The sequence below is a fragment of the Saccopteryx leptura genome, chromosome 12, assembly GCF_036850995.1.
Source record: "Saccopteryx leptura isolate mSacLep1 chromosome 12, mSacLep1_pri_phased_curated, whole genome shotgun sequence".
Taxonomy (NCBI): Eukaryota; Metazoa; Chordata; class Mammalia; order Chiroptera; family Emballonuridae; genus Saccopteryx; species Saccopteryx leptura.
In genome coordinates, this window is record NC_089514.1 from 45,748,358 (window position 1) to 45,761,826 (window position 13,469).

A 13,469-nucleotide genomic window follows, 5' to 3' on the forward strand; every position below is an offset into this window, starting at 1 on the left:
TGTTTTCTACCAAACATTCAAGGACAATTTTAACATAAGCTTCCCCAGACACCAATAGCAATTACAACAAAAAAGGGTTATTTTTCTCACTTTGTAAGAATAGTATGACATTAATCATTCAAGGGCACTATAAGCAAAGGAAATTACAGGCCAATCTTACTCAAGAACATAGATCCAAATATCCTAAAGGAAATATTAGAAAACTGAGTCGAAAAATGCATAAAACAAGGATACAGCATAAATAAGTTGGGTTTATCTGGAAAAATCAAGAGTGATTTAACAAAAAAATTCATTAATATGTTGTCATATTAATTAGTATATTAAAGAAAAATCATGCTAGTTTCTTTGGATGCAGGCTACAATTCAATGTGTAGTCATATAAACTTTCTAGAACTCTAATAATAGAAGGGGACATTCTTAATCTGATAAAGGTTATATAAACTCATTAAACATTATGTTTAATGCCAAAATGTTAAAAGCATTCCCTTTAAGATCAGAAATAAAGCAAGAGTGCCTGCTCTGACTAATTCTACTCAGCATCATACTGAAAGTCAAGTAAATGCAGTAAAATAAGAAAAAATAAACACAGAACTTTCATTATATGTATAAAATATGATTATCTATGTAGAAAGTTCAGAGGTAGCTACAGATAAATTATTTGAATTAATAAGCTAGTAATTTTGTATGATATGATTGATCAAAATGAAAAATCAATTCTCTTTTCATTGGTAACAAACAGTTTATTTCAATGTTGCATTAAAAGTACTGAATATGAGAGCAAAAATATATACAAAGGGCCTAGAATCAATTTAGCAAATATTTGTTGGTATGTTATGAAAAAACCATAAAACTTTAAGCAGTTCATGAAAAACCTAAATAAATGAGTTATATCATATGCATAGAAAGTTTCAATATTATAAAGATGTAAGTTTCCCATGTTAATTTACAGATTCCAAAAATCCTAAAAATTTACACAGAAGTGCAAAAACCCAAGAACATCCAAACACTCCTGAGGTTAAGATGTGTGTCTGGTGATGAGATGGGCAGTTTCTTCCTCAAAACTCAAGATCTGTTAAAAGGTAGATCAGTATAGCACTGATGTAGGTACAGACAAATAGACCAGCAGACCGTATTATTTATTATAGAGGTGTCATCGCAGATTGCAGGGAAATGATGTCGTGATAAGTGGTTATCCATATGGAAAGACTGAAATTATATTTCTACCTTACACTATAATGAGAAATTAATTCTTGGTCATTAAAGACTTAGATATGAAAAGAAAAACTATAAAACTTCTAGAAGAAAATATAGATATCTTTAAGAATACAAGGGCAATGTGAACTGAGGAATGAAATTAAACCTGAAGGGAAGTGGGGAGGGAGCTGTTGGGAGGGGGGCAAGGGAAATACGGGGGAGGGGGATGCAGTCAGGGCAACACTAGAATCTGTGTAAACACAATAAATTAAATAAAGAAAGAAAGAAAGAAAGAAAGAAAAAGGAAAAAATGCAAAAAAAAAGAATACAAGGGAATGCTTTTTCAAAGCGGACACAGAAAGCAGAAACTAAAGAAAAAGACTGATTAAATCAATTACACAAAAATTTAGATTTTTTTAAATCAAAGGGCATCATAAAGAAACTTACCTTTATGTATAATAAAGATAACTTTGTTATACTGCTGGTATGAATATATATTGTATCATCAACTAAGAAAACATTTCTCTGTTATTTAGTTAAGGTAAATATGGGACCACCTAGGTAAGTAGTCTAGTCCAGAGAAATTCTTGCCCAGGTGCAGTAGGAAATCTATACAAAGATTGCTAGTTACAAAAACCTAGAAATAACCCAAATATCCAATGACAGGAAAAATCTCAAATATCCATATATAATATTACAGACTATAGCATATTCATACAATGGAGTAATTTATCACAGCAAAAATAAACTATAGCATTTCAGATCAACTTGGATGAGTCTTATGAACATAAAGGATAAAAAAGAGAGAAGAACATATGCAGTATGATTCATTTATACAAGTACATGACGTGTGCAAAGCTAGGTCATATGGTTGAGACATAAACACTTATGGGGGTCCTTGGATTACAACAGTCTTGACATACAACGTGTCAAGTTCACGATGCTCACTCCCATAAAAATTAAAAGAATGGAGACGTGTTTCGGCTTGTACTTATGGACTATGTGGGCGGGCGAACTAATTTGGTTTCACGGGGCAGAAGAATACACAGTAACATGGCCTGTGAGTGAGGAAGTTGGCATCCCCAGCCCCAGTACACTTACCTGTGCCATTTTGGACTGTTAAAAAAGCACAAGTGTTTCATTTGTGTTGCTTTGTTTGGTGACTTTTTGGCTCTTATCATGGCTCCCCTTATCTGCGGGGGATACTCTCCAAGACCCTCACAGTGGGTCCCTGAAACTGTGGTAATACCAAACCCTGTATATACTATGTCCCCCAACCCCCGAGATACATAACTTTTCACATAAGGAAGGCATCTACAGCTTCTCTTGGGCATATCTGAGTTGCCAGCATCACGGCTCTTGTACTTTGGGGCCATTATTAAGTAAAATGAGGTTACTTGAAGCACTATGATACCTCCACTGTGGATCTAGTAACCCAGATGGCTACGAAGGAACCAATGGGCAGGAGTGCATATCACATGGAATGTGGAACAAAGGGATGGCTCACGTCTCAGGCGGGACAAAGTGGGACGTCGAGAGGTTTCATCGTGCTGCTTAGAATGACCTGCAATTTTAAACTTATGAACTGTATATTTCTGGAATTTTTCATTTAATATTTTCAGACCACGTTGATTGTGAGTGACTGAAGGAACTATGGAAAGCAAACTGGCAGTTAAAGGGGATTATTGTGTTATACTTTTATGGAACAGGAAAATGTTTTACCTTTTCAAGAGAAAATTTGATCTTTCAGATTCTTTTTTAACTCAACTCTGAGATTTTTATTTAAGCACTTAGAACTCCTACCCCTTCCCTTCAGTGTCTCTCACTTTCTCAGATTCCCTGCTTCACTGAGCCTCACCAGTGAATTATTTTGTATGTTCATTATTCTTTCCTGTTTCCTGTTCAGCTTCGTTTTTAATTAGATTGTGTCCCTAGGAGCTTTGTACCGGAGATTTATTCATCAGTTATGAAAATTTTATCCCTCTTGACTTTATTAGAATATTTTATAGATTTTAAAAGGCTTCTTTTTAAAAAGTAGGTCCATTTATATTTTCTAGTAATTTCTTGTGCTTTTGCTTACAGTCTGAATGCCATTTGTGTGTCTCTTACACCAGCCTACTTGAAGGACTGGAGAAAAGCAATCAGACTTGACGATTACACTTCTATATCCCATGCTCCTCATTTACTGTATTTACAGATTGTGTCTTGTTTTTTCTGTTCAACTTTTAATAGAGAATTAATTGATGTTGAAAAACTAGTAGTTAAAATGAAAACATGTTGCTGTCTACTTTTTAAAAAATAAAGTGACATTTTGTGTAATTATGATCCAAATGTTTTTCTTGGTGTTTATTCTCACTGCACTATTCTATTCAAATTCTATTCCATGACATATCTTAATATCTAAGTCCCTCTCTTCTCACAAACTAATACCTCACGTTTTTGTCTTAATAAAAAAATATCAATTCTACCATCTGATATATTTCTCAAACTCTCTCATCAATTCTAGAAGGTAGCCATCATTCTTTCTATTTATAGAAACTGAGGTTCAACAAAGTAAGACAACAATGTGGATTGATGATTTTAAATTTAGTGAAACAAATGTACTATGTTTGCTTATTTGGAAGGTTGTGAATGAGGCTGAGGGTTAGAAGGGCCCTAAATAGCCATATTTTTAGTAAATCTTTAAATCAATCTATTTACTTAGTTACTCCTACATGTTTGTGGTATAGGGGGTCCTAGAACCTCTTTTTTAAATAAGCATCTAATTAATTTCTGATAAAATTTCTTATCCTCCCTTCTGTATTTAGACTTCAGTCTATAAATTCCCCTACTACATTATTTTTTTAAATTATTTTTTATTTTATTTTTAGAGAGGAGAGTGAGACACACACACATAAACATACACACACACAGAGAGAGAGAGAGAGAGAGAGAGAGAGAGAGAGAGAGAGAGAGAGGAGGAGAAAGCTTCCTCTTCCATATGTGCCTTGACCGGGCAAGCCCAGGGTTTCGAACCAGTGACCTCAGTGTTCCAGGTCGACACTTTATCCACTGTGCCACTACAGTTTGGGCATTAAAAAATTTTTTTTAAATTCATTTTTAGAGAAGGTGAAGAGAGAGATAGAGAGAAAGAGAGCCTCCACTACTTTCTGATCCTGTTTTCTTGTTGGTATGCTTTCATAATTTGAGGAAACCCATTGTACTTAATTTGATTCTTGCTTCATCAAGTGGAAATAATTTATTTGACACAAAATTGACTGAACACATAATGCTTTCTGAGGAGGAAAAAATAATCTATGCTCTGTGCAAGTACTTATTCACTAATTTGAAAGTCAAACAGTCTAATTTGCTAAAGATCTCTGCCAAGATAATTCTCATTGCTGGAGGTACCCCAAAAGACTAGTCAAGTCATTCACCTGGAACTCACTCATGGGATATGTCTAGTTGTCTATCACAAAATCCAGGAAAAAATTCCTGAGGTCAGACTATCACTGGTATTTCTCTTAGATGCCTGGCATATCACTTGGATGCCTAAGGACATGCTTTATAAATACATATCTGTTTCACTGTTTCTTAGAATCCCCAGTGTGAGAAGGATGTTGTTACACCATGCTTGTCACCTCCTCTGCCCACTCTCCGCCATTGCACTGGTTTTCTTCAGTCTTAGTGAAGTCTATGCCACTGCTGTCCTATAGCCAAGATGAATGTAAAAGATCCAGGAAAAATCTTAGGTTCAGGGACAAACATCTGGTGCATTAATTCAATTTTTAGAGGTACTATTATTTACACCAAGAAACCAAGGGCAGAGTGGTCACTGACTGTTACAGGAAATGATTTTTCAGAATCACCCAGTTCTTGTGTGGTCATTCTGACTTGAGAAATTTTATTGTACCAGGTTTAATCTAAGATACTGTGCTATCAGCAGATCATTACCTGGCTTTTCCCTTCTGGTCCTAATCATGAAAAAAGGAAAAAATACACAAAATTTTCTCAACTATCTGATCACAAAGAATGTGTGTGTGTGTGTGTGTGTGTGTGTGTGTGTGTGTATGTGTGTGTGTGTGTGTGTGTGTGTGTGTGTGTGTGTGTGTGTGTGTTTGGGCCTAGAAAAAATAATGCATTAAGACTAATGGCGAATAAATCAAGTTGACGAGAAGAAATGTGCCTGAGTTTCAGAAGCTGGGAAGAATCTGGTGCTGGCTTCTCCTCTTTAACTTACTTTTAACGATAGGTTGAGGTCTAGTGTACCTATTTCTCTCAGCAGGTCATAGTGCCCACGGAGTGAACCTGCCTCATAAGCATCACCTGCACAGATATTTGATACTTATTTATCTAGGCACTAATAGAATCGAGTGAGAACTTTACAATGAGATGAAAACTGGGCCCTAATTAATTTTGGTGTGAAATTTCCAAATCGGTAAACAATATGTTATCCAGTTTATGTATTAGTTTAAAATAACCAAGCTATTGAGTCACACAAATATTCATTGATCTTGGCCCTTACTGAAGTACTTTAAACACATCTGTGAATTAAAGGCTATTGCCAATTATTGATAAGCACTAATGAAGGTGGAAAAGATTAGCTTTAAATGATCAAATTTGATAATAAACATGGAAATAAGATCTGAATTGATATGTGCTATTACTGATCTTTATACAGATACAAACATTGATGTTATTTGAACAGTAGATAATAGGAGCACCTTTGAATTTACATAATGAGTAGCGCGCTTGCTTGCCTGACGTGGAGTTTGTTACCCCAGGCAAATTCTCCATTGGTGCCCTAAGAATTTATGAGTGAAAATAAACCCCAAAACCATTTGAGTATCAAATACACTCTATAAAAAGCAGAAAAAGAAGTCTTTCATCCATCTCTGCTAAGTTCTCAGCCTTCTTTTAATGATTGGAGATAAAATCAACCAGTAAAAGCTGATCCACAAATTTCTGTAACTGTCAGGAGGCCCTTCCTTCCCTTCCCTTCCCTTCCCTTCCCTTCCCTTCCCTTCCCTTCCCTTCCCTTCCCTTCCCTTCCCTTCCCTTCCCTTCCCTTCCCTTCCCTTCCCTTCCCTTCCCTTCCCTTCCCTTCCTTTTCTTCCCTTCCCTTCCCTTTTCTTTCTTTCTTTCTTTCTTTCTTTCTTTCTTTCTTTCTTTCTTTCTTTCTTTCTTTCTTTCTTTCTTTCTTTCTTTCTTTCTTTCTTTCTTTCTTTCTTCTTTTTCTCTTTTGAAAATTAGAGGCTAGGAATATATGACTATTGTAGTCCAAAATAAAGCTAACCCATAGTATCTAAAACTGGACACATCATTCCTTTTAGATAGCTTGTACACAGAAAGAATAAGTTGCTTTATAAAAATGGCATGAAAAATGATGAACTATTGCTTTTTTTTATCAACTTTGACAAAAAGTGAAAATATCATTTTCTGAAACCTAGGTAGAGAACTCATTTCTATAATCTGCCAGAAGAAAAAGCATCTTTCTTAAAATTATGTACCTGCTTACGAATTCTAAATCTGTCTTTACATGAACTTGAGGACCTCAGGTAAACCATTGGAACAGGACAGACTCTCCTTGGACAAGATCTAGGGAGGATTCACAAAGACTAAGCCACACATACCCCACCCGTGTTACACTGTATAATGACAGCTTCCCTCTAGCTCAGCAGTTCTCACACTTTAGTTGGTACCAGGTTTACCTGGAGGGGAATCGCATAAGCCCAGCCTGATGGCCCCACTTGTAGAGTTTCTGATTCAGTGGGTCTATGGCTGGGCTTGAGAATTTGCATTTGTAACACACACTCAGGTGATGCTGATATCAGAGACCACAGTAAGAACCATTGCTCTGGCTTGTATTCTGTAAGTGTAAATACACATACATATATACATACATACATATATTTACACAGAGTATTTCTATATTTCGGTTTCTCTGCCTCAGCACTATTGTGTATATTGAGCAGCCAGTCATTTAGACCAGTGGTCCCCAACCCCTGGACGGCGGACTGGTACTGGTCTGTGGGCCATTTGGTACCGGTCCTCAGAGAAAGAATAAATTACTTACATTATTTCCGTTTTATTTATATTTAAGTCTGAACGATGTTTTATTTTTTAAAAATGACCAGATTCCCTCTGTTACATCTGTCTAAGACTCACTCTTGATGCTTGTCTTGGTCACATGATACATTTATCTGTCCCACCCTAAAGGCTGGTCTGTGAAAATATTTTCTGACATTAAACTGGTCCGTGGCCCCAAAAAATGTTGGGGACCACTGCTTTAGACCACTTGTTTAAAAACATGGGCACAGTTTGGAAAGCCCACAGGCCATGGCTGAAGTCCACTGGGGCTAGCAGGGGGGGGGCTTTCCTCTCTCACAGGCTCTGGTTCACTCACAGCCTCCCTACTGTGTCCCTTTCACCTGAACTGCAAAGATTAAATTTTGTTTTATTTATCCACTTGAGTTGGCTTTGCAGCATGTTAAGAAACTACTTTCTGTTTACAGGGAAGCTGAGAGCTAAGAAATGAAGCAGAAGCCTGCTCCAACACCACATGTAGAGGACGTTGGTTGGATGGGCCAGGGAGGAAGGATGTGTCTCTGAGTTAGCATTGCCTGAGTTCAAATCCCAACTTGGATATTTCCCAGCTTCAAAGCATTGTGAAAGGGGAGAGAAAAATAGACATGATTTACATACTTTCTACTTTTGCATTGTGGAATGGGAATCACAGCAATGGTGGGAATAACAGACCTATTCAGTGTCCAGGAACCAGGGGTTGTGAGAATCACAGCAATGGTAGGAGTAACAGACCTATTCAGTGTCCAGGAACCAGGGGTTGTGAGAATCACAGCAATGGTAGGAGTAACAGACCTATTCAGTGTCCAGGAACCAGGGGTTGCGAGAATCACAGCAGTAGTGGGAATAATAGACTTATTCAGTGTCCAGGAACCAGGGGTTGTGAGAATCACAGCAATGGTAGGAGTAACAGACCTATTCAGTGTCCAGGAACCAGGGGTTGTGAGAATCACAGCAATGGTAGGAGTAACAGACCTATTCAGTGTCCAGGAACCAGGGGTTGTGAGAATCACAGCAGTAGTGGGAATAACAGACCTATTCAGTGTCCAGGAACCAGGGGTTGTGAGAATCACAGCAGTAGTGGGAATAACAGACCTATTCAGTGTCCAGGAACCAGGGGTTGTGAGAATCACAGCAGTAGTGGGAATAATAGACTTATTCAGTGTCCAGGAACCAGGGGTTGTGAGAATCACAGCAATGGTAGGAGTAACAGACCTATTCAGTGTCCAGGAACCAGGGGTTGGTGAGGCTCAGAACAGGAGCTCAAGAACCACAGCTTTTCTCTCTTAACTATAAGAGCAAGGAAAGAGGGCAAGAACAAACTCTAGATTTTATTTAAAATAATAACTAGCCTATATTATGTGATTACTAATCACCATTTTACAGAGAGAAAGGGAGACTAACATTCTATATTGTTACCAAGTTTTGTATTTTATCTTAAGATGAAAATCTGTTACCCATCAATTGGAAGCCTCAAAGTAATTTTTACCTTTAAAAATCCACCTACAACTTACACTCTAATTGCAAAATTTCCCACAGCTATCATTTTTATGGACAAGTATCCAAGATGCTTAGCCCACCGTTAACTGCTTCTGTTTGCCCGATACTGAAAGATCAGTCACCAAAAATATTTCCAAAGAAACACAGAACCATGTGATTAGTAAAGTTGGAGAAAAAAAATCATAAAGCTAAAAATAAATTTCAAAAGAGTTCATCTCAAATGAAAACTGAATCATTGAACCACTGAAAAAATACGGCACTGTGTTCCCAGTTCTTAGATTACTTTGTCCATTTTATTTAGTCTACTCTTTAGGAAAAATATGTGTGTAAAACACTATATTGAGATTTGTCAATTGGAAGAGTATGAGTAGGAAAATGAGTGATCAAAATTTTTTTTGCTTTCTTGTGGAAGAGACAGAGAGAGTCAGAGAGAGGGAGAGATAGGGACAGACAGGAAGAGAGAGAGAGATGAGAAATATCAATTCTTTGTTGCAGTTCCTTAGTTGTTCATTGATTGCTTTCTCATATGTGCCTTGACCAGGGGGCTACAGCAGACCGAGTAACCCCTTGCTCGAGCCAGTGACCTTGGGTCCAAGCTGGTGAGCTTTGCTCAAACCAGATGAGCCCATGCTCAAGCTGGTGACCTTGGAGTCTTGAACCTGGGTCCTCCACATCCCAATCCAACACTCTATCCACTGTGCCACCGCCTGGTCAGGTGAGTGATCAAATTCTTAAATAACTTTTGGCCAAACCTTTAGAAAACTGGGTTATGAAATGAAAGAAGGTAAAACCCACATCACCTGTTTGTGTAACAGCATGCTTCAGCACTTGTCTAAGACCACTGTGGGTGTCTTTCAGAATTAAGCAATTCTATAAAAGAGACTTCTCTTACCCTCATCCTTCCATTCCTTATTGCCGGCCCGTCTTCTGCCAATCTCAACACGTACAAATCCATTTTGTACTCCCTTCCTCCACGAATGCTGAATCCAAACCCTTTGGCTCCTTTCTCCATGTCCACAGTGAAATAATCAAAATCCTTGGGGGTTGGAAGAAAGTGGAATAAACAGTTGTTTAATATCAACGAAGCTTCTGTAGTCAGTCCTCTGTCCTCCATCTCTCTCATATAACGTGCTCCAAATGACATGGTGTTGTGAGATGTAATCTGACTCCACAGTCCAGCAAAATGCATGACAGAGTTCCAAAGGACTGAGGAAATCGGAACACAACTGGTCACTGGAAGAACCACTGTGTAGCTTGTCTCCTTGGGTGTTCAACAGTTTACATGGTAACATGTAACTACTGAATATAGGCTCGGATGATATTCTCTCTCCTTTGAGCTTTCTCATTCATTGCTGTGGAGCAGTCTAAATATATGTCCCAGTCCTGTATCTGTGCACATGTGTGTGCGTGTGTGTGAACTAGAGGTTTGCTGATTAGAAAAATAAAATTTAATGGGTGTCTTACTACAACTCTCTGGGCACAAACTACTGAATATCAAGTTGGAGTGTGCACAATCCATTTGTCTTTTACATAAAATGCGTGTGTCCAAGATTCCCTGACCTTCACTGTTCTTAAAATTTGGGAGATAGAGGTGATCTTTAATCCTAAATAAAACACAATTAATTGGCTAAAGTTGAACTTGTATTTAATTTGTATCTTGGTATCTAGTTGCCAGGTATTGAATATTCATTAGATACCAAGCTCTGGTCTAAGTGCCTTTTATAAATATTGAATCCTCACCACAGCCTGTAAGAAAGACCCTCCCTTTAGGAAACTGAAGCTCAGAGAGGTGACAGAAGTCACCATAACACGAACAAATCATCATAAGAACCACTGTAGTATAGACAGAGTCTTGGTGCTTGTTAGAGAGGTGGCAGGCTGAGTAATAAAGCCAGGCCTGGCCTTATCCTTATGCCTGGGGGTGTGGCCCTTTACCATCAAATGTGAAGTGGGTTATGCCAATAATTATGGATATAATACACCTCCATTGAGACATTTGTGAAATTCTCTGCATTGGTAGCATTCTTGGAAGTTCCAGATAAGAGCACTGTTTTGCAACTTGGATAAGACAATATACTGGGAGTTAGCTAGCTAATATTAGCAAGAATCAGTTCACCTCATTACCACTCACCCACTGATTGATTGATTGTCCTGTTCTATTCTGAAATAGATTTATTTATTCAGAGCATTCTGAGGATGGGGGTATTACCCAGGTGATACCATAACTAGGAATAGAACTTGAGCTGTCTGTTTCAGAAGGGTGTTCTTTCCTCTGCCTCTCATTCTATTTCTTTTTGTACTTCAGAAGTCTTGGTCCTGGGCCCGTGATGACCTCATTGGCCAAGGTACCTGGGGCTGCCTGTAGTCTGACAGAGGGTACTGCCTGGTGTCGGGGGAGTGCTGCCTGTAGTCCAGCAGTGGAGGCTGCCTGTAGTCCAAGGGTGGGGGTTGCTGGTAGTCTCCTCCTGGGGGCTGCCTGTAGTCCAGTGGGGGCTGCCTGTAGTCCGTGAATGGAGGCTGTCGGATATCTGGTTTCACATCTTGTCTTGCTTTTACTTCTGACCTGTAACTAAATAGGCAGAAATGGGATTTACTTTGATATCTCAGTATTCTAAGGAGGTAGAATGATTGAAGGACCTCTGGGCATATTTTGTGGTCCTTTTGCATGTTCAGGATTATGAGATGATAAAATAAATAATAAGAATTATTTTTCAATCTTTAACAAATACCATATTGTATACTTTTTATTTGACTTCTTAAGATATCAAGATGAAAATGATGGTCAACCAGAATTTGTGGAAAAAGACTTACGGGTATCCCTTTTTGACTCTGGCTACTTAAAAACTGTATGCTGTAGCAAATCTAGGGAATCAAAGACTTAACTATACATCCCAAAATATCACTCTGTCTTAACGCCAGTAAACCAGCTCTCTTTGTCTCTCTATCTCTGTCTCTGTCTCTCCCCCCTCCTTTCTTTCACATATGCGCGCACACACACATATTTTAGCAGACCATTACTTCTTTTATTTTTTAGACGATTACTTCTTGAAAACACAGTTGACATGCTCTCTAAATACTCTACAAATACATAATTAAAGGCTATTTTAACCAGTTGGGTTTGGTCTTTCTGACTATCTTACAGAGGAGTGATAGTAAGGTATAATTACCAACTACAAATCAAACAGAAAGTCACTGGGTCATTGCTAAGAATAGAAACATATTATGTATATTTTGAATACTAGATTACAGCTATGATAAGTATATATTATCATGGTCATAAAATGGAAGAAAAAGTAAAAATGTTTATGTTCATATTTGTCTCTTTCTTGTTTCTGGATATTAGTTATTAATCAAATAAATACAGAAACCAGAACTAGTTGTTTAGCACAGATTTGTAAATCCAAACTGCTCCAAACTGAGGGGATCCCCAGTTCCAGCAGGGGACTAACAGAGCCTATACAGGGGTCCTTGGTTACGACAGTCTCGATATACAATGTTTCAAGTTTATGATGATCATTCCCAAAAAAACTTTAAAAATTTGAGACATGAGTGTTTTAGCTTACACTATTAGCATTGTACTTATTTTACACTCATTTTTTGTCATTTTTTTGTTACTACAGTGCAGTGTACAGTACAGCATATTTATGTCCTTTTCCTTTTTCTGTGACTTAGTTGTATTTTTATGTTCTAGATTATGATTTTACAACTTGTTAGGATAGGTAAGTGACTTAGTCTAGGGTGTGTTTTGACTTACACCAAAATTCAGGTTACACCACTGTCATAGGAATGGAATTGTGTTATAACCTGAGGACTCCCTGTAGTTACCATTATGGGGTCATGAATAAGGTAAATTGAAAAATTGTCACCATAGTTTAGAGGAATACTAAATTCTATAGTTCATTGCCTATTGCCACAATAACATCTATAATAAGCTACTTAGGGATATAGGTGGATTGCAAAAATACATTCTGTATGATAACAATTTTATCTAAAATGATTGTGGAGGGTTTGAGGAATTGAGAAAATATTTAGCACCAAGTAAAAACTCAAATTTGTTTGGAAAACAGATTCAAAACTATGCAAATTTTACCTTTCAAATGAGGTATGTTTTTTGTTTGTTTGTTTTACTGGCTTATAGTCTCATAGATGCTGAATATACTAAATATTTTTTAAAATCACTCACATGAACAATTGCCACTAGTATAATCTAATATTTCATGAGGCTATACTGAAAGTATACAACAATAGATGTACTTACTTGGGGATTTAGAATGGGTTTCAAATGTAGTTATTCTATTATTTATTTATTTAATTTCTTTTCTTTTTATTGATTTTATTGAAGCGACATTGGTTAATAAAGTTATATGGGTTTCAGGTGTCCAGTTCTATAATACATCCTTTGTATACTGTATTGTGTGTTCACCACCCACGTCAAGTCTCCCTCATTCACCACCTACTCTCCCTACATCCTCTTTACCTTCCCCAAGCCCCTTTCTCTCGGGTAATCCTTTCTCTCAGGCAATTACCATACTGTTGTCTGTGTCTATGAGTTATTGGGTTTTTTTGTTTTGTTTAACCCTTTTACTTTAGTCTTCCAGCCCCCTTTCCTCTGACAGCTGTCAGCCTGCTCTCTATCTATGAGTCTGCTTCTGTTTTTTTTTCTTTTTTTTTCCTTTTTCATTTTTCTGAAGCTGGAAACAGGGAGAGACAGT

At 37.5% G+C, this 13,469-nt stretch overlaps 1 protein-coding gene across 3 annotated transcripts in view; it reads right to left on the minus strand.

The window, feature by feature from the left end:
* The window catches only part of MAGI2 (membrane associated guanylate kinase, WW and PDZ domain containing 2), a 1,711,587-nt gene that overhangs the window by 116,547 nt on the left and 1,581,571 nt on the right, over nucleotides 1-13,469 (minus strand). For all 3 annotated transcript variants that reach the window (XM_066354483.1, XM_066354482.1, XM_066354484.1), the window contains 2 exons: nucleotides 11,107-11,326; nucleotides 9,650-9,793 (listed from right to left, as the gene is read on the minus strand). In XM_066354483.1, the coding sequence (XP_066210580.1) occupies nucleotides 9,650-9,793; nucleotides 11,107-11,326 (364 nt within the window). The remainder of the gene's footprint in view (nucleotides 1-9,649; nucleotides 9,794-11,106; nucleotides 11,327-13,469) is intronic.